The following is a 20,078-nucleotide window of genomic DNA, read 5'->3' on the forward strand; positions in this document are numbered from 1 at the left end:
GATAGAGTGTGGGACCCTGAGTCAAGGAAGACCTGAGTTCAAATGCAGCCTCGTGCACTTAATAGCTGTGTGACCATGGGCAAGTCACTTAACTTCTGTTTGCCTCAGTTTCCTCATCAGTAAAATGAGGATAGTAATAGACTTACTTCTCAGAGTTGTTGTGAGGATAAAATTAGATAATATTGAAAAGCTCTTAGAGTAATGGCTGGCACATAGTAAAAGTGCTATATAAAGGCTTATTATTATGTGAAATAATTTTTGTAAAATGTTTTGCAAACCTTAAGGTGTTACATAAATGCCAGCTGTTATTATTGTTGTTATTGTTATTGTTATCTTCAGGGCTATGTTTGGTTATTATAATTGTACATTTTTCCTTCTTATTTATTTCTTCTACTTAACATTGTTGTAGTCATTTTCTTCTGGTTCTGTTTCATTTCATGCTGCATCAGTTCATAGGACCATGAAAGCAGAGCTGGAAGGGCTGGCCCTCAGAGGTCATCTAGTCTGACACCCTGATGTCATAGATGAGGAAACTGAGGCCTAGAAAGGTTAAGTGACTTGCTTAAGGTTAGACAGACAGTAAGTAGTAGAGCTGGAGTTTGAACCCAGGTGTTATAATTCAATTCAGCATGCTTTATAATGCACCAGTGGATTTGCTTATGGTTATATAGGTAGTAAGTGGCAGAAGTAGGATTTGAATCCAGGCTCCAGACTCAGGGCTCTTTCTACTGCATATCAGTTTTCTCATGTTTCTCTGAATTCTTCATATTCATCTTTTTTTTTTTTTGGTGAGGCAGTTGGGGTTAAGTGACTTGCCCAAGGTCACACAGCTAATGAGTGTTAGGTATCTGAGGTCAGATCTGAACTCAGGTCTTCCTGGCTCCAGGGCCAGTGCTCTATCCACTGTGCCACCGAGCTGCCCCCATCATTTCTTAATAGTGTGGCTTACTTGGGCATGGTACCCATACTGTCTGTCCACTTCTCTTTCTCTCGACTGGCTCATTTACTCTCAATTAGAACTCACATTGAAAGGTACTAAGAGGTTTCACCAGAGTATGGGATAGCCATGGGTCCCATCACTTAGCTATCACTCAACTTTCAGAAAAACCTGGAAAGACTTACATGAACTGATGCTGAGTGAAGTGAGCAGAACCAGGAGAACATTGTACAGAGTAACAGTAATATTGTACAATGATCAACTTTGATAGACTTGGCTCTTCTTAGCAAATACAATGATCCAAGACAATTCCAAAAGACTCATGATGGAAAATGCTATCTACATCCAGAGAAAGAACTATAGAGTCTGAATGTAGATCAAAGCCTACTATTTTCTCTCTCTCTTTCTCTCTCGCTCTCTCCCCCCCCATTCTCTCTCTCTCTCTCCCTCATTCTCTCTCTCTCTTCTTTCTCATGGTTTTTCCCTTTTGTTCTGATTCTTCTCTCGCAACATGACGAATATGGAAATATATTTAATATAATTGTACATGTATAACCTTTATCAGATTGCATGCTCTCTTGGGGAGGGAGGAGAAAAGGTAGGGAGAGAGAAAAAATTTGGAACTGAAAATCTTATAAAAGTGAATGTTGAAACCTATCTCTACATATAATTGGAAAAGACTATTAAGTGGAAGAAAAATAAAATAAAGTCTGTCCCCCCCCCCAAATAATAATAGTTACTGGCATGGAGAATGGACAGAAGTCGATATCATATAACTGCCAAATTGATATCACAAAAGCCCAGGCCTGACTATAGCCTGCCCCTTCTCAAGAAGCTCCAGTGACTCTCTGTTGTCTCTAGGGTCAAACACAAACCTCTCCATTTGGCATTTGGAAGCCCTTTAAAGTCTGGCTTTGTCCTTGGAAAAGTGGAGGATGGGTTAGAGAGGGAAGACACAGGAGGCAGAGAGACAAATAAGGATGCTGCTGTAATAGTCTGGTGATGGGAACCTGAACTAGGGTGATAGTCATATAAATGGAGAGAACAATGAGAGTTGTTGGGAAGGTGGAAATGACAAGGATTGGCAACTGACTGGATGTGAAAGCTGAGTGAGAGGGAAGAATTAAGCATGTCTCCAAGGCTACAAATCTGGGTGATTATAAGAGTCATGGTGCCTTTGACAGAAGTAAGAGTCTAGAGAATGGAAGGGTTTGGGTGAGATACAAGTTCCATTTTGGATAGTCTGAGTTGGAGAGTTACAGGCTATCCCCGTGGTAATTTCTGATGAGCAGTGGGTGATAGGAGCCTTAGAGTTCAGGAGAGAGATTAGGTAAGGCTTTGAGAGTCTTCTTCATAGAGATGATCACTGAACTCTTGGGTATTGATGAGAGCACCAGGAGAGAGGATGGAAAGAGAAAACACAGACTGAGAAATAGCCTTGAGGTATGTTCTGGGCTAGGGGGTGACAATAGAGTGATGATTCCTTGGAGAAGCCCGAGAAAGAGCTTGTCAGATGGGGAAGAAGAAAACTGAGAGAGGAGTCACAGGAGCCTCCCATGGTGACAGCGTTCAGGAGGAGGGGATAGCGGACAGGGTCAGAGGCTGCAGAGAAGTCAAGCAGAATGAGGATCCAAAAAGAGCCTTTGACTGTCGCATTTAGGAGACACTGGGGAGCAGTTAAAGTGGCGGGGGGAAGGGGAGAACAGATTGAAAGTGATTGAATAATTTTGCCCTTTTTTTCCTGTAGTGGTTGGATCAATTCACAGTTTCCCCCAAGGTGAGCTGGTGTGCCAGTTTCTCCCCATCTCTACCAACATTTAATTTCTCCATCTCCATCCTTGCTAATTTGATGGGTGTGAGCTTGTATATCAGAGTTGTCTTTATTTTTATTTCTCTTATGATTAGAGAGTTGGAGCCCTTTCTTAGGGGTGGCTGACAGTTTATAATTCTTCTTTAGAGAACTACTTGCTCTTCTCTTTGGACCACCTATTTATTTTGGAGAGATCCTGATGTCTTCAAGGTAGGGACTAGAAGGGGGCACAATTATCAGACTAAAAAATTCTCCCCTAAGAGCTCCCCCCTGGAGAGCTGGTTGAAAGTAAAGCTGTGAAACTCTATTCCCGAGGCCAGCCTGGCAGGTCGGGTATCACGGGATTTCAGAGCATGACAGTGCCACCAGACTGTGCCAAGATGCCGGAACTGAAGCCTTAACCCCTGATGTCCCAGCAGGCTGGAAGCCTCAGAGCCCGCCTTGGTCCTATGACTGAAAGACAGCTGGCTCTCTACATTAGATACTGGCAAAAGACCCTCAGCCCCTGACTTGGAATAGAAGCGATTAAATTCAGCTTAACCCAACAAACGCTTATCAAGTGCCCATGGTGTGCTGAGCATGGTACCAGCTGCTCAGAGTTCATGGTGCTCAACTCAGAAGGGACCTAAGGGGCCAATCTGATCGTTTTACAGATGAGGAAACTGAGGCCTCGATTTGGAAGGGACTTACCAAGGCCACAAGAATGAAGGAGGAGCTTACCTCGAAGTTGGGATTCTACCAGGGAGTGGGGGGTGGAAATGACAAATGTCTTTGCTAGCTTCTCCCCTTTTGGTCCTTAGAGCTCTTTAGTTGGACAAAGCTGATTTGCTGGTACCATTGGGCTGATGAAACAGAGTCAAGTGATAGACAAATAAATATATTCTCTGTTAATAATACATATATATATCCATACACATATACACACAGAGGGTAGCTAGGTAGTGCAGTAGATAGAGTGCTGGCCCTGGAATCAGGAGGATCCAGCCTCAGACACTTATTGGCTGTGTGACCCTGGGCAAGTCATTTCACCCTGTTTGCCTCAGTTTCCTCATCTATAAAATGAACTGGAGGAAGAAATGGCAAAGCACTCCAGTAACTTTGCCAAGAAAACCCTGTGGTATCATGGAGAGTTGGACATGATCACGACTCATCATCAATAATAACAACACATATATATCGAGACAGACACACATCCCTGAGATATGGTTGGTAGAGGGAACTAACTAACAGTGACCCCAGTGGAGACTGGAAGAAGGAGGAAATTCTTTCTATCACTAATTCTTTCTACTTAATTTCTTTCTACTACTAATTCTTTCTAATGTGTAGTCTCATAGAGTTACCTGAAACACTGAAAAGTTAAGTGACTCACCTAGGGTCACACAGCCTTCCTGACTCTAGGGCTGACTCCTTCTACACTGCCTCGAATACAAAATAGAGTTCCTAGAAAGTAATTTCAGGGTGGGTAGAGCACCACCAGCTGGGGGATAAGAATAGGTATCCTCCAGGAGATGGTACTTAGAAGGTAGTGGAGGTGAGGAAGGAGGGCATTCCTGGCATGAGGTATGGCATGTACAAAGATACCGAGGTAGGAGATGGATGTCAGCCAAAGTGAACAGCTCGTGGGCTGCTCTGGCTGGAATATGGAATGTGTGAAGGGGGGTGGGGAAGCGACTGGACTGGGATTTCATTTATAAAGGGGTCTCTCCCATGAGGGAATTCCTCCTGATGCAAATCAGCACCCAACACCTTCTCGGCAACATATTGTCTTAGAAACATGCATAGTGTCAGCTGTGTGACCCTGGGCAAGTCACTTAACCCTACTGCCTAGCCAAAAAAAAAAAAGAAAAAAGAGAGAGAGAGAAAGAAAGAAACTTTCATATTGTCCCAGCACAAATGTATCACCCTCTGAACTTGAACCCCAGGCCTCAGAGGCTTTGAGTTTCTCTGTCCACTGCACCTTGCTACCTCCCATGTGAGGGAGACCAGTGTGAAAGCAGTGTGAAATCAGATGATGAAGGCAAGAGGAATTTGTTTTTGATCCTAGGGGCAAGAGGGAGGCGGGAGAGCTTCACAAGCAGGGGAATGAACGGAGGAATAAAATAAAAAGTATTTAATGAGCACTTTCCATGTGCAAAGCTTCATGCTAAGCACTGGGGATACACATGAAAAAGACAGAATGTCCTGCCTGCAGGGAGCTCACATTCTAACGGGAAGACACTGTCTAGGGGAGTTTCAGCACAAGTCAGATGGAAAGGGTTTCATGGTCCTCGGGGTGACGCGGATGGTGACGCCTCTTCCCTCATGCCATGGTCACTGACAGAATCATGTATTTCCTGATGTTGAAACTTTGGAGAGCACCCAGCAAGAACTTTCTTTCCCTGTGGCCCTAGGACTTAAAGGAGCAGCGTCCAGGCTTCATCCCCCATGGGGGCTGAGGCCACTGGGCTGGACCCATTGCCCTTCCCCAGGCTCTTGGGTTTGGAGTCCTACACTGTCCCCATTAGGGTCTAAGGAAGATGGTGGTCAAGGTGGTGGTTTGACCTGCGTGGCACCTGCTGCCTCCTGCCTACGCCCCCAGGGTACCTGGCTCCTCGAGCTAGGCTGGCTTGCCTGATCTATGGGTGGCAGTTGGCAGGCTGGCAATCCCCTTCTCTACAGGGATTGCTTCCCCAGATGATGACTGTGAGAGAGGGGCAGGTGGTTTGGTTGGGGGGATGTGGTGCACTGCTATTCACAAGGCTCTTGGCTTCAAGGTTCTGGGCTACCTCTACTGGGGAGTGATGTGGTCAGACCTAGATGTGCCTCTAGGATAGCAGCTGGGCAGCCTCCCCACCCACCTGGTGGGAACACGAGGGCTGTCTTACTTGGAATTTTCTGCAGGGTCTTTGTTGCAAGGGCTCTAAGGCCTGTTTGGGACACCATGTTCTTCCCTGGGGCTCAAGGGTAAGATGACCTCACCTCGGGAGGAGTGGCCCTCAGCCCTCTGGGGATGGTTGTTTGTCTTGGATAGATGCCTGGGAAGAAGACAAGCATTGGATTGGGAAGCCACAGGGGACCTCTGAGAACCGCAGCTCTTCATCCAATCACAGTCTCAGAAACAGAAGGGGCCTTGGTGGCCATCTAGCCCAGCCCCCTACCTGAAAAAAGAATCCCCCCTTTAAATAGCCGCAATAAATTGTCATCCAGTCTCTACTGGGGGCAGGGAGGGGAAGGGGAGGTGGCCCATTTTTTAAAAACAAACAAAAAATGGAAGTTTCATTAATGCCCTTTTAGAGCATGGTCATTTCTCCCCCCCCCCCCGCCTTTTAGAGGCAATTGGGGTTAAGTGACTTGCCCAGGGTCACACAGCTAGTAAGTGTCTGAGGTCAGATTTGAACTCAGGTCCTCCTCACTTGAGGGCTGGCGCTCTATCCTCTAGTCACCCAGCTGCCCCCATAGTCATTTCTAAATAGCATCAGAGACCTGGAAGAGACCTGGGAGGTCATCTGATCTACTCCCCCCCCCCTTTTAGCGATCAAGAAACAGGAAGGTCAAGTAACTTGTCTAAGGTCACCTAGACAAGTATATACCTGAGTCAGGATTTGAACCCAGGTCTTCCTGATGCCAAGACCAGTGCTCTATGCATAGTGTCACACTGCCACTCACAAACGTTCTTCTGGTTCTGCAATAAATCAATCAATAAACACTTATTGGTGTGCCAAGCCCCATACCAGTTCCTGTGGGTCTTCCCACATGTCTTTAAATCCCTCATTTTTGTTGTTTCTTACAGTGCAGTGATTATGCATCCTATCCAGGGACCTGAGCCCATTTGACTCTTCCCTAGGGCATCTCCCGGGTCCTGAGACCCTCATAGACAGCACTACCAGGATGCTTTGCTCTTGGGGATGGCTCTGGGGGAAGAGCAAAGCTATTTTGGAAGGGGCTGGACAGCTGCCGGCCACAAGCCTGTGATGAGTGGCAAGCCTGGCAGGAGGAATTTTCCCCCTAATCCCTTCCCTGCCCACTCTTGTGAGGCATCAATCTCTCTCATGTAATTGGCTGAGGCGGGAGGCAGCTAGTTTCAAGGTCAGCAGTTCCAGGGACAATTTCTATTTGGTTCCCTGGAAAAGGCACCAAGATTATTCTGTGACAAGGGCTTTGAGCCCATTGGGAAGGATTCCTGATTGGGGATTTTAAAAACCCCATTTCCCCTATGACCAGGGCTCTGTCATGATCTGTTAATGCTGGGGTAGTCCCAAGAATGGTACATTGAAAAAGGCATGGCATTGGAGTCAGAAGACCTGGATCTGGGCTCGAATCCTGGGGCAAATCCCTCAATCTCTCTGTTTCCTCATCTGTAAAGTGAAGGGACTGGACTCATTATCCTCTAAGGTCCATTCCAGCTCTAAATCTGTGACCTGTGACCTTCTCAGCCCTAGAAAGGACTTACAAAGTTATCCTAGAAAGGACTTACAAAGTTATCCTACCCAGCCTTGCACTCCTTCCTTCCCTCTCCCCGTCTGCCTCTGCATCCAGCGTCAGCTAAGTGTTTAACAATTGGCCCTCCAACAGGACACGCTTTCCAAAGGACTCTGCACTACTAACATTTTCTCCATCGAGTCTAGACAATCCACAAAGTGATGAATCAGGTTTTGTGAAGCATTTTAACATTTGCAAAGTACTTTATATCTTATTTGGTTTTCACAACAACTCCGGGAGCCAGTTGCTAATTTTATCTCCATTTTACAGAAGAGGAAACTGAGGCCCAGAAGGTTAAGTAAATTGCCCAGGGTCACAAAGGTAGTGCTTAAGGCTGGATTTGAACTCAGGTCTTCCCGACTGCAAGACCAGAGCGTTATCCAATGTGCCACCCAAGTGGTTCCACACCGTGAACCTGCAGCTCTTGGTGGGCATTTATCGAGTGCTTACTGTTTGCCAGGCAAAGTGCCCAGTGCTAAGGAATCAAGTAGGAGCATAGAAGACAAACCTTTGTTCTCCAGGAGCTTCTATTCCAATGGGGGAGACGACATGGAAAAGAACGTAGACTCGAGATAACTTGGAGCAAATGGAAAATGGGGGAGGGGGCTGGGGGGGGCACAGAGGTGAGGAGCAGGTCCATTCTTTTGGTCCAGACCCAGCCGCCTGGACCTCTCAGAGACACGGGACTCCCCTCCCCTAGTCAGCAGAGCCCTGAGACGTCCTTGCCCTTGAGTGCAAATCGATGATAATTTCCCTGCCGGAGAGAAAAAAGCTCCATTGATGGTTTCTGCAGTGATACCGCGGGTCTTGATTTCTTTTTCAAAAGGCTGCAGCCCGGTCAGGCACAGGTGGGGGAGGGGAGTCGATGGAGGCTCCGAGCAGTTTTCTCAGGCCTATCTGAGAGCCTGAATGCCCACTCGGAATGGGCAACTTCGGGTAGGGGGTGCCTGTGGCCTCCCTGGTGTCCTGCCAGCTACATGGGCAGCCGGGGGTGAGCAGCACCACTTGACCTCTTCTTACCTCAGGTAGAAACTCTCTCTTTCCCTCCCTTCCTTCCTTCCTTCCTTCCATCCTTCTTCCATTCCTTTATTCCTTCCTTTATTCCTTCCTTCCTTCCTTCCTTCCCTCCCTTCCTCCCTTCCTCCTTCCCTCCTTCCACCCTCCCTCTGTTCCTTCCTTTTTTTCCTTTTTCCCTCCCTTCCTTTCTGCCCTCCTTCCCTTCCCCCTCCTTCTTTCCTTCTTCCCCCTTAATTCTTTCCTTCCTTCCCTCCTTTCTCTCCTTTCTTTGTTCCCTCCTTTCCTTCCTTCCCTCCCTCCCTCCTTCATTCCTTCCCCCTTAATTCTTTCCTTCCTTCCCTCCCTCCTTCCTTCCTTCCCTCCTTCCTTCCTTCTTCCCCCTTAATTGTTTCCTTCCTTCCTTCCTTCCTTCCTTCCTTCCTTCCTTCCTTCCTTCCTTCCTTCCTTCCTTCCTTCCTTCCTTCCTTCCTTCCTTCCTTCCAGGACATGATGTGTGCAAAGCATTTTATAAATTGTAAAGTCCTATACAAATGTCTGCCCTTATTGCCCCCAGTACCCAACAGAATGTCATGCCTACAGTTGGTGCTTAATAACTGAGCCAGAAGGGATCTTAAAAGTCATTAGTCCAACCAGCTCATTTTTCAAGAAGGAAATTAGATGTTAAGTGATCTGCCTAAAGTCATGCAGGTAGTAAGTGACAGTTGTAACACTGGAATGTCCTTGAACTGGAAGGACAAATGCGCTTCTCTGGCTTGGAGTAAGATTGTGCCTCCAACATGAGGCATCACATTGAGATTGCTGGGGACCCTCCTTGTGTGCATGGTCGGGTGGTGCTAACAGTCCCATCTCTCCCTAGGTCACAGCTGTCAGATGGGAGAGCCCCAGCAGACTGGATGAAGCTGGCGTGGGCACCATGTCATCATGTGTCTCTAGCCAGCCCGCCCCCACCCCTCGGAGAGGCCCACACCTCGGGATGAGAACCCCAAACCCTGCGAGGCCCTTCACGGGCTCTCATCCCTGAGCCTTCACCTGGGCAGTATGGAGTCCTTCATCGTGGTGACTGAGTGTGAGCCTGGCTGTGCCAGCGGGGCCCAGGGCCAGGGCCAGCCGGAGGAGCAGATGGAGCACGGTGGGGAAGAGGACAAGGTTCTCCAAGCACCTGCAGACCCCGGGCCCCAGGCCCGGCCCCACCTCTCTGGCCGCAAGCTGTCCTTGCAAGAGCGGTCCCAGGCCACCCCGTCCCCTGGAGGGAGCAGGAGTGTGAACGGCCGCTTTATCTACCCCTCGCTTCCTTACTCTCCGGTCAGCTCCCCCCAGTCCTCCCCCCGGCTCCCCCGCAGGCCCACGGTGGAGTCTAGACACGTCTCTATCACCGGGATGCAGGTAAGGGGAGTGGCGGGGCACCCCTTATCTCTTGTGGGGTGCCTCTTTGTCTTTCTTCTGTAATGGTGGTTGAGGGATGGCACAGGCTGAGTTCTCATTAGAAGCTACCTTAGAGCAGGGTTGGGGAAGCTGTAGCCTCGAGGCAAAATGATATAGAATGGAAATCGCTAGGCCAAGGAACTGAAACTACTTGCAGGGGTGGGAACCTGTGGCCTCAGGACCACGTGTGGCCCTCTAGGTCCTCAAGTGCAGCCTTTGATTGAATCCAAGCTTCACAGAACAAACCCGATTAATAAAAGGACTTGTTCTGTAAAACTTGGGCTCAGTCAGAAGGCTGCATCTGAGGACCTAGAAGGCCACACGTGGCCCCAAGGCTGAAGGTTCCCCACTCCTGCCCTAGTCATATGCATCAAAAGAAGTTATCCTTTCATGATGAGTCTGGGAGAGTGAGGTGGTCCTAGGTTACGGAGAAAAGAGGAGTTTGACCTTTCCTTGGTAGGAAAGCTGGAGCCACTGAAGATTCTTAAGCACAGGAGTGACATGGTTAGATCTATCTGGAAGAATGATGTACTGAAGGAGGGACAGTCGAGAAGTGTAGACTGTCCAGATTGGTGGCAGTGGGGGCTGGTGGTTTTGAGAACAGAGATCCAGGGCAGATGGGAGCCACATTGTAAAGGTGGGATCCATAGGTCCTAGATGAGAAAGGACAGATGAACACAGGAGACTTCTTGAATGGGGAAGCCGCAGGTCAGAAAGGGAAGTCAGGAGGCAGGGAAAGACGAGTGTTGAATTTAAGGTGCTGGAGAGAAAACCAGATAACTAGAGATAATTTAGTCTGAACCCATTTTACAGATAAAGAAACTGAGACCCAGAGAGGTCAGGTCAGACCTTGCTTGAGGTCCCACAGCTGGGAAGTGTCAGATCAGGGATTCCAGGCCTGATTCTCTGAGTCCAAATCCATCCATTTTCCCTGTAACCCCATGATACTCTGCATGGAGGGGTCAGGTGATTGCACCTCCACTGTCCCCCTCCCCTACCTGGCCTGAACTTCCTGGGTGTGTTTCCTTGAAGGCTGAACTTGGGGCTTTCACTGAGTTCTGGGATTCCGTGGCTCAGCCTTGCAGGTTCCTGGGGTAGGCTATCGCTCCCCCCAATTAGGTTAAGCAATCCTGGGACCTTTCCTGGGGATGGAGACAGAGGAGACTCAGAGCAGGCAAGGAACAGCCCCAAGGACGCATGCTGAGTGAGTGGGAGAGCCAGGAGCAGAATGGGGGTCTCCTCACTCCCCAGTCCAGCATTCTTTCCACTAAAAGCTCTTGGTTAAGCCCCCCACAGCGTGGTACAGTGGAAAGCAGAGCAGCTTAGGAGTCTGAGGTCCTGGGTTCAGAGCCCACCCCTGAGGCTTATTGCACAAGTGTGTCCTTGGACAAGTCATTTAAAGCACCCGGCCCTGTTTCCACATCTCTAAAATGAACAGGTTGGACTAGGCAGCCGCCAGGCCTCTTCTTGTCTAGAAGCCTGTTTTTGTTATTTTTCTGTTGTTTCAGTCATGTCTGACTCGGTGACCCCTTTTGGGTTTTCTTGGCAGAGATACTAGAGTGGTTTGCCATTTCCTTCTCCAGCTCATTTTACAGATGAGGAAACTGAGGCAAATGGGGTTAAGTGACTTGCCTAGGGTCACACAGCTAGATAGTGTCTGAAGCCAGATTTGAATTCAGGTCTTCCTGACTCCAGGTCCTGTACTCTGTGCACTATGGTGCCTCATAACTGCCTGCTTTTTTCATATTCTTTGACCACTCATCTATTGGGAATGGTTTTTAGTCTTATATATTTGTTAGCCAGCCGTGTATCCTGGATGTCAGATATCTGATACAAAATTTTTCCACAGTGTACCATTTGCTACTAATTCTAGTTGTATTAATTTTGTTTATGCAAAAGAGTTTCAGTTTCACATAATCAGAATTATCCATTTTATCTCATAATTGCTTCTAGCTCATTTGGTTATTAATAATAACAGTACTAGTAGCTGTGTTATTATGTAATAATAATGGCATTTCTAGCTAATAATAATAATAATAATAATAGTAAGAGCACTTTAAGTTTGGGGCGTGTTTCTTCCCTGCTCGGGTCTGATTTGTCTCTGACTGGAAAAGCTCATCCTCGAGGAAGGGCCCCAGGATTGCTTAACCTAATTCCCAGCAAAGATACTGGCAGGAACCTGCAGGGCTGAGCTGTGGAATCCCAGAGTTCATTGAAAACCCCCAAGTTTAGCCTTCAAGGAAACACACCGAGGAAATTCAGGTCAGGTTGGGGGAGGCAGGCAGAGGAGGAATTCATTAAGCTCTTTACATATGTTATCCCATTTGATCCACACAAAAGCTCTGGGAGGGAGGTATGATTATTACCCCCATTTTAAAGGTCAGGAAACTGAGGCAAAGAGATCAAGAGACTTGCTCAGGGTCACACTTGAGACCAGTGTTTTTGCCTTGCCATTTCACCTTGCTGGGTTTGCTTATCTTTGGAGCTCATGGCATCTGTGGGATGGTTACCAGTGGACTAGAAATAAGACGGGATTAGAGGCTGAGATAACCAGCTAAGCATTTTAGGATCTACGCACAGAAGGAAGTAGACCAGCTGTGTGTGAAGCCTCAGCTTCTCTAATTATGAGGTTGGGAGGAAGTCACTGCAATTCCACCTGCGGTGGGAGAGCCTCATGGATGGAAACCCAGGGGAGGAGGCAGCCCTGGGCAGCCTGGAGTCCTCCAGGCTCACAAGGCCTGCAAAAACCCAGGAGGATGCTGGGGAGGCCCCACAGTCACTCCCCACCCCCAAGTGTCTGATAGCAGAGGAGTCCCTTTGCAGAGGGTAGAAGTTCCCCAGGCCCTGGCCAGGCACCACCCTTCTTTTATGTCCTGGAGCCAGATCTTTACGGGGAGGGTGATATCTTCATTAAGTCCTTACCTGTGGCCAGATCCGAGAGGCCAAGATTTTGGGTACAGGCAGGGCCCTCTCTGACTCTGCAGCCATGGAGGGAAATCTCACCTGTCAAAGAGGAGTCTGTTCCTCTGAGGGAAAACCCCCTTTCAAATTAGCTTTTTAAAATCTTATTGTTAATGATAGAGGATAGAGACCAGACTTGTGATTTCATCGGTCTGGGGACCTCCCAGGTGAGGAAACTCCCTCTCCTGATTCAGGTTAGCATCTTTACAAATTTTATACGATGAGGGAGTCAGTCAACAAATATCTGTTAAATGCTTACTCTGTCCTTACTTAGCATTGTGCGGAGTGCCAGGGGTTCAGAGAAAAGCAAATACACATAAGTGCCTGCCCTCAGGGAGCTCACAGTCTAATTAGGGAGGCAACATGCAAACAACAGAGTCAGTAGGAGGTAATGTCAGAAGGAAGTGGACTGTAGGGAAAGGCCTCTCGCCAAAGAAGAGATCTGAGCTCGATGGGGTGATGGGATCTGGACCCCAAAAGTTCTAAGACTGTGTCTCTGGGATTATCAGAGCAAACACACTGACCCAAGGCCTCTCTCTTTGGTGTCACATGTTCAAAGACCAGCCCCTGGCAGCGAAACAAAAAAACCTGTCTTTTCTCCCTCAGTGTCTGGTATCAACAAAGTTATCTCTGCAGACTCTGCAGACTGTGGATTTTCCCATCCATGGATCACAGGCACCTTCTTTCAAAGCTCTGGGACCACTCATGTATGCTGACCGCTCCCTAACCCCATCCCACCCCCCCACCCCCATCACCTAATTAGCATCCTTGGCATCCTCTCACTGTCCCTCTTCCATATAAGCTTTAACATCACTCCTATCCAGGTTGCAGGTTCCCTAAGAACCCTTGCCTGTTTCTGTTGGCATCATAATAAACTTTGCCACTTGACTGGAGGATGGTTTGAGTGTGTGAATTCATTCCAGGCAATGCCACCCTGTACCCTGACATTTTGGGGTCCCAGCACCCCTAAACTGTGTCAACACCCCTGAACCTCATCAAGGTGAGCCTTGCAGAAATCCAGGAAAGCCAAGAGGTAGAGATAAGGAAGGAGAGTATTCTAGGCGTGAGCCACAGCCAGGGCAAAGGCACGGAGGTGGGATTTCCCGTTTGGTGTGAGGAAGAAGCAGCAAGAAGACAGTATTGCTGGATCTTATAGGAAGGGGCCCAGTTTGAAGGGTTTTAAATGCCATTTTATACTGGATCCTGAGGGTAATAGGGAGCCACTAGAGTTTATTGAGGAGGGAAGGTACTGAGAACACTAAGAGGTTAATTGGCTTTTCTAGGGTTTCCCAGCTCACATATATCCGAGATGGGGCTTAAACCAGGCCATCCAGTTCTGAGGCCAGCTCTCTATGCCCCAGGCCATGCTGCCTCTCTTTTTAATGAGATCTTTTGTTTTTACAAGGCAATTTGGTTGTTTAGTCATTTTCAGTCACATCTGACTCTTTGTGACCCCATTTGGGGTTTTCTTGGCAGAGGTACCATTTCCTTCTCCAGCTCATTTTACAGATGAGGAAACTGAGGCAAGCAGGGTGAAGTGATTTGCCCAGGGTCACACAGCTAGTAAGTGTCAAGTATCTGAGGCTAGATTTTGACTTAGGTCCGCCTGACTCCAAGGCCAGAGCTCTATCCACTGTACCGCCTGGCTGTCCCCTAACAAGCATTTATTAAGCAGCTCCTGTGTGCCGGGCACAGGTACCGAGGTGACAGACGAGAATGAGACAGGGACACAGTGGAGGAGAATGTTGGCTTTGGAACCGGGTGACCCGAGCTGGAATCCCCGCTGGAGGACTTCAGACCCACCACTTCACCTCTGTTTCCTCCATTTGACGCGACCGCCCTTGAAGATCTCTTCCTGCTCTGGATTGGATTCCCTGGGGCCCTACTGGGGGCAAATAGCAGGAGGTTGGACAGAATACCAAGAAATCAGGAGTGAGATGACCTTGGCTGGAGGCCGTGGCAGAGATTCCAAGAGGTTGGACGTCAGGGAGGCATGGGGGACAGCCCAGTCAGGAGCTGACAGATGTCATGGATGGGGACCAGGAGGCTTCCCAAACTTGCTTAGTGGATTGACTATTGATGACCTGGAGGCCAGTGTCCAAGTGTCCTCTTAGCTGGGCAAAGGCTCGGAGGTGTGGTTCCCTTAGGCCCCCACCGCTTTGTTGGGTCAATTCCACCTTGAGGTCAGCTAGGTGGCAATGGATAGAGATTGCTTATATTGGAGTCAGGAAGACCCGAGTTCAAATCCTGCCTCTGTGACCCTGGACAAGTAACTTAACTTTTGTTTTGGTTTCCTCAACTGTAAAGTGGGGATAATATTATCCACCTTCCAGGATGAGATAGTATTTGTAAAGCACTTTGTAACCCCTACAACACTGTATTAATGCTGGCTGTTGTTGTTGTTACTGATTTCTTTTCTGCCTTGCAAAGAGGTCTGGGAGAGTAGGGGTGGTAACACATTTTTTTCTACTTTCTTTCCCTGTAATGGTTTCTGGGGCTTGCCACTTTCCTGTTCAGGGGATCAGAGTCCAGACATTTTCTGCGTGTCCAGGGGGCCTCTGAGCCCACCCCCTACCTGTCTGGGCCTAGCCAGAGGTGACTTTTTTTTTTAAACTTTTATTTTTCCCAGTTAATAATGATTTATTTTCTCTTCCCCCTTCCCTTACACCCCTTGACAAGGATGCCTCTGACGTTTTCCCCCTTGTCTCCTTCTCTCTACCACAGGACTGTGTACAGCTTAATCAGTATACGCTGAAAGATGAGATTGGGAAGGTAAATAGAAAGAGGGGGTGGGGCCTTTAGGGTCTGGGCTGGAGCCTCTCAGATACTTGAGGCCGGGGCTGGGAGGAAGAGGGAGAGGGGGGATGGGAGAGGAGGTGGCCTCGGGGAGGGTAGAGCTCTGTTCAATTTGGTGCAGATGCTTTTGGTGGTTTTCTTTGTTTTTTGAAGAAAATTTAAGTTATTTATGGAAGAAAAAACACTTCTTCAGGCCCCAAATCTTCCATTACAGTGGTGAGGATATTGTTCCCTTATGGTCATGGAAGCTTTGAGCCAGAAGGAATCTTAGGGGCACCTACCCAGATCTGGACTTGGGCAGGGGTCTCTGCTATGGCAACCCAGATAAATGGTTGCTCAGCCTTTCCTTGAATGCCTCCATTGGAATCACTTAGCCCAACCCCTCTGTTTTATATATGGGGAAACTGAGGCCCCGGAAGGAAGAGGGACTCGCTTAAGGTCACAAGAGTTAGCAAGAAACAAAGAAAAAATGTCTGTTTCACAGTGATCTGCAGGGGGAAATGGAAGAGAGTATGCTTGGCTCAGGTCAGCCCAGCCACATACTGGAGAGAGGGTCTGGAGCACAGCAGACCATAGATTTAGAGTTGGAAAGGACCTTAGAGGTCATTTTACAAATGAGGAAACTGAGGCACTAAAGTTAAGTGACCTGCCTGGAGTAACCCAGCCAGTAAATGTCTGAGGTGGGATTTGAACCCAGGCCTTTCTGACTCCCAAGTCTTCATTCCTCTACTATATCATCTACCTTTCTGGCGACTGGAGCATCAAGTCCCCATGAGAAGGACAGCCCATTATTTCGCATGGAGGGAGCCAGATGGGTTCTCTTTCATCGCCTTTAGTGAGAGCAGTACAGAGTATGTTTCTGGCTTTATGCTTGGTGCCGCAGAAATAACTGAAATGGAGAAAAGACACACAGGAAATACTAACAATCTTGGGCTGACCTGCCAGTTAGGGCCCTGGGACCTGGGAGTGCTTGGGGGTGGGTTGGGTGGTCACGAAGGTTGCTTGGGCTCTGAGCTTGACCTCGAAGGGTGGGTGGGAGTTGTAGGGGTGTCTGCAGTGGGGGGCGGCAGCTGTGGCTATTCTAGGTCTATGGGGGGGGACTGTGGCAGGCTGCATCCAGACCAGGCTGGCCAGGGGAGCTCTTGGGGAACACCCCTGACCCCGGCCCGGGGGATGCTGAGAGGGAAGACTCTCAGGAAGGGAGTATCACGGACTTGTTCTCCTTCGTTCAGGGTTCCTATGGTGTGGTCAAGCTGGCTTACAACGAAGATGACAATACTTACTATGTGAGTACCTGGCTTCCCGCCCTCGTGGGCCCCTGTTCTGCAAGAGTGTGAACTCCTGGAGAGTAAAAACTGCTTTCTGTGCACCGGCTTCCCATTCAGTGCCCTGCCTCCTTGCTTGGATTAAGTCCTTCCAACTCCCTTGTTTTACAGATGAGGAAACTGAGGCCCAGAGAGGTCATAGCACCATAGATTCAGAGCAGGAAGGGACCCCAGAGGTCATGAGTCCACCCCCTCATTTCACAGATGTGGTAATGAAGGCCCTGAGTGTGGGGCAGGGGGTGAAGCAGCTTGCCCCAAGTCAGCAGAGGGTAATTAGCAAATGCCAGAACCAGGTTTGCTTGGATCCTGTGAAGATGAACCCAGCACTGTTTTCCATGGGACCGCAGTGGGGGAGATGGAATCTTGGGTTTGCTACTGACCACCTGTGTGACTTTGAGCAAACCACTGGAGGTCTTTGGGACTCTGTAAAATGAAGGGTTTGAACTGTTACTACTAATAGAAATAATAATAACGATAATAGCTAGCATTTATAAGGTACTTCGAAGTGCACACACTGTCTCATTGAATCCTCCCCATAACTCTGAGAAATCAATACTATAATTGTTCCCATTTTACAAATGAAGCAGCTGAGGCTGACAGTGACTTGCCCAAGGTCAAACAAGTCCTCTGAGGTGGGATTTGAACTCGGGGCTCCTGACTTCAAGCCTAACACTATGCACAGTGCCATTCAGTTGCCTGGAAGCACCGGGGTACTTCTGAGGACACTTCTAGCTCTGAAGTGATGACGATATACTAATAACAATAATAATGATAATAATAATAGCAGCTAGCATTTACATGATACTTTGAGGTTTGCGAAATGCTTTACATGTGTGATCTCATATGATTCTAAGAGCCATAGAATATGATCCTGTGATGAAATCATCCCTATGTGTTCAGAAAGTGGTTTTGTATCCATTTTTGCAAATGGCGAAACTGAGGCACAGTCAGAGGAAGGGGCTTACTAAAGTCACACAGTGGGTCATTGTCAGAGCCAGGACTACCACCCCCAGGGCTTGCGGCCCCCAAGTCCTGGCCCTTTCTCCTAGACCACACTCTCTTTCAGTGGACGTATATTTTCTAGCTGTCTTGCCCCAAACCCTCTCCTTTGGCCCCTTTATTTGATGGGAAATCCTGGCCATTGGAGCTTCCCACAAGGCTGGGAGGATCTGTTGGAGAGTTATGTTCTTCTGTGCTCAGAGCAGTGACTTGAGGCCGTGAGGGCCTAGCAGGAGGGTCCTGAATAGATGCAGAATCCACCTCCCCCGTTGGGCTGACTCATCAACAGTAACTTGGACCTTGGGAATTTTCTCTTCCAGGCCATGAAGGTGCTTTCCAAAAAGAAGCTGGTGCGGCAGGCGGGCTTCCCCCGTGAGTGTATGGGCTCGGGATGAGGGATTGAAACAGTGCATGGGAGCGCTGGTTTGGGAGGTGGGGCAGGGTGGCCCATGACAGGAGATGGCGGTCTGGGCTAGAGATGGGGGCAGGTGAGAGGACTGGAAAGGAGATGGGCTTTCAAGTTAAGCCTCTTAGTTCTGGCTGCCTTCTCCCTTCCCTTGGCCTCCCCTCCAGCCCTTCCCCCTCCTTGGCCTCCACCCTTCCCCCTCTTCTTGGCCTCCACCTCCTCCCTCCTCCCTTTGGCCTCTATACTCCCTCCCTTTGGCTTCCACTTCCTCCTTTTGCCCCTTGGCCTCTACATTCTTCCTTCTCTTTGGCTTTTCTTCTAACCCCCACACATTTGCATCCACCTCCTCCCTTCTCCTCTTGGCCTCCCCTCCATCCCCCCTCACTTTGACCTCTATCTCCTCCCTTCTTTTCTTAGCCTCCCCTCTATCCCTCTTCTCCTTGGCTTCCACTCTTCCCTCCTCTTGCTCCCCTCCATTCCCCTTCCCCTTGGCTTCTACCTCCTCCTTTCTTCTCTTGGCCTCCCTTCTATCCCTCCTCCTCTTGGCCTCTACCTCCTCCCTTCTCTTCTTCGCCTCCCTTCTATTCCTCCTCTTCTTGACTTCTACCTCTTCCCTTCTCCCCTTGGCCTCCATCTCCTCCTTTCTCTTGGCCTTCCCTCCATCCCCTCTTCTCTTGGCCTCCACCTCCTCCCTTCTCTTCTTGGCTTCCACACCCCTACCCCTCACCTTGCCATCTGCCACTGGAAGAAGTGCAGGAGGAGAAACAAAGGACAATTTTGTTACTACCTTGTTAACTTAATATCCACTTAAAAGAAACAATACTGTCCATAACAAGTTCTGTGTATGATCATCTTGTTTGTCCATTGAATGTTGCAATGTGTAAATAGCTGAGTAATACAGAGTAGACAGACAATCTGCTGGTCTCATGTAGCCCAAGATCACCTTAGCTTTCTCGGCCGCCATGTTGAACTTGCAGCTCACTAAAATCTCCAGGCATTTTTCAGACAAATGTCTATCTCCCCCTGTCCCGTCCTTCCCTCTTGTTCTCATTTAGGTGATTTTTTTTTTTAGGCCAGGCAATGGGGTTAAGTGACTTGCCCAGGGTCACACAGCTAGTTAAGTGTCTTGTGTCCAAGGTTGGATCTGAACTGAATCCAGGGCCAGTGCTCTATACCCTGTGCCACCTAGCTGCTCCTAGGTGATTGTTTTTTAACCAATTATAAGTCCTTCCATTTATCCTAACTAAATTTCATTTTCTTAGATTTGGACCAGTGGCCTAGCCTGGCCCAGGTCATCCGGTGCTTCAGAAAGAAGAGGCATTTATGTTGGGCCTGGATGGGGTATCAGCAGGCCAAGATGGGGTTGAGGGGCATTCCACATATAAAGGATAGCTTGAGAAAGGCACAGAGACAGGAGAGGCTGCAGACCATGGGTGGTAAATAGTCCAGTTGGGTTGGACTGTGTGGTGTGTAGGTGGGAATAATGGGAAATTAGGCTCCAAAGGTTTGTTGGAACCAGGTTGTACCTAGAATTCCCAGATCATGAGCTCGATCTCCACTGAGATCCCAAGCAAGAAGTTAGGGAAGGTGCCTGAGCGGTGGAGAGGCCCCAGTATCACAGATTCCCATTGCTGGACTTCTTCTGGTGTGGCTGACTCTTCCTCCAACCTCACAGGTCTTCACAGTGCGATGTGTTCATTCTTCCCTACCAGGCCGGCCCCCACCCCGTGGCACCAAGCCCGCCTCGGAAGGCTGCATTCAACCCAAGGGCCCCATTGAACAGGTCTACCAAGAGATCGCTATTCTCAAAAAGCTGGACCATCCCAATGTGGTGAAGCTGGTGGAGGTGAGATGGCAGGGAGGTGGGAAGAGAAGGGTGAGGGCAGCACAGCTTTGAGATTAAGCAGCCCATGTGGAAAATTAACGTATCAAAAAAGGTCAGACATT

At 48.7% G+C, this 20,078-nt stretch overlaps 1 protein-coding gene across 1 annotated transcript in view; it reads left to right on the top strand.

The window, feature by feature from the left end:
- The window catches only part of CAMKK2 (calcium/calmodulin dependent protein kinase kinase 2), a 64,108-nt gene that overhangs the window by 13,588 nt on the left and 30,442 nt on the right, over positions 1-20,078 (top strand). Inside the window, 6 exon segments of the mRNA XM_078154288.1 lie at positions 9,079-9,172; positions 9,175-9,605; positions 15,330-15,377; positions 16,634-16,687; positions 18,046-18,097; positions 19,844-19,977. Coding sequence (XP_078010414.1) covers positions 9,136-9,172; positions 9,175-9,605; positions 15,330-15,377; positions 16,634-16,687; positions 18,046-18,097; positions 19,844-19,977 — 756 coding nt within the window. The 5' untranslated portion in view covers positions 9,079-9,135.

Source organism: Phascolarctos cinereus, unplaced genomic scaffold, assembly GCF_003287225.1.
Source record: "Phascolarctos cinereus isolate Bilbo 61053 unplaced genomic scaffold, phaCin_HiC Scaffold_4;HRSCAF=312, whole genome shotgun sequence".
Taxonomy (NCBI): domain Eukaryota; kingdom Metazoa; phylum Chordata; class Mammalia; order Diprotodontia; family Phascolarctidae; genus Phascolarctos; species Phascolarctos cinereus.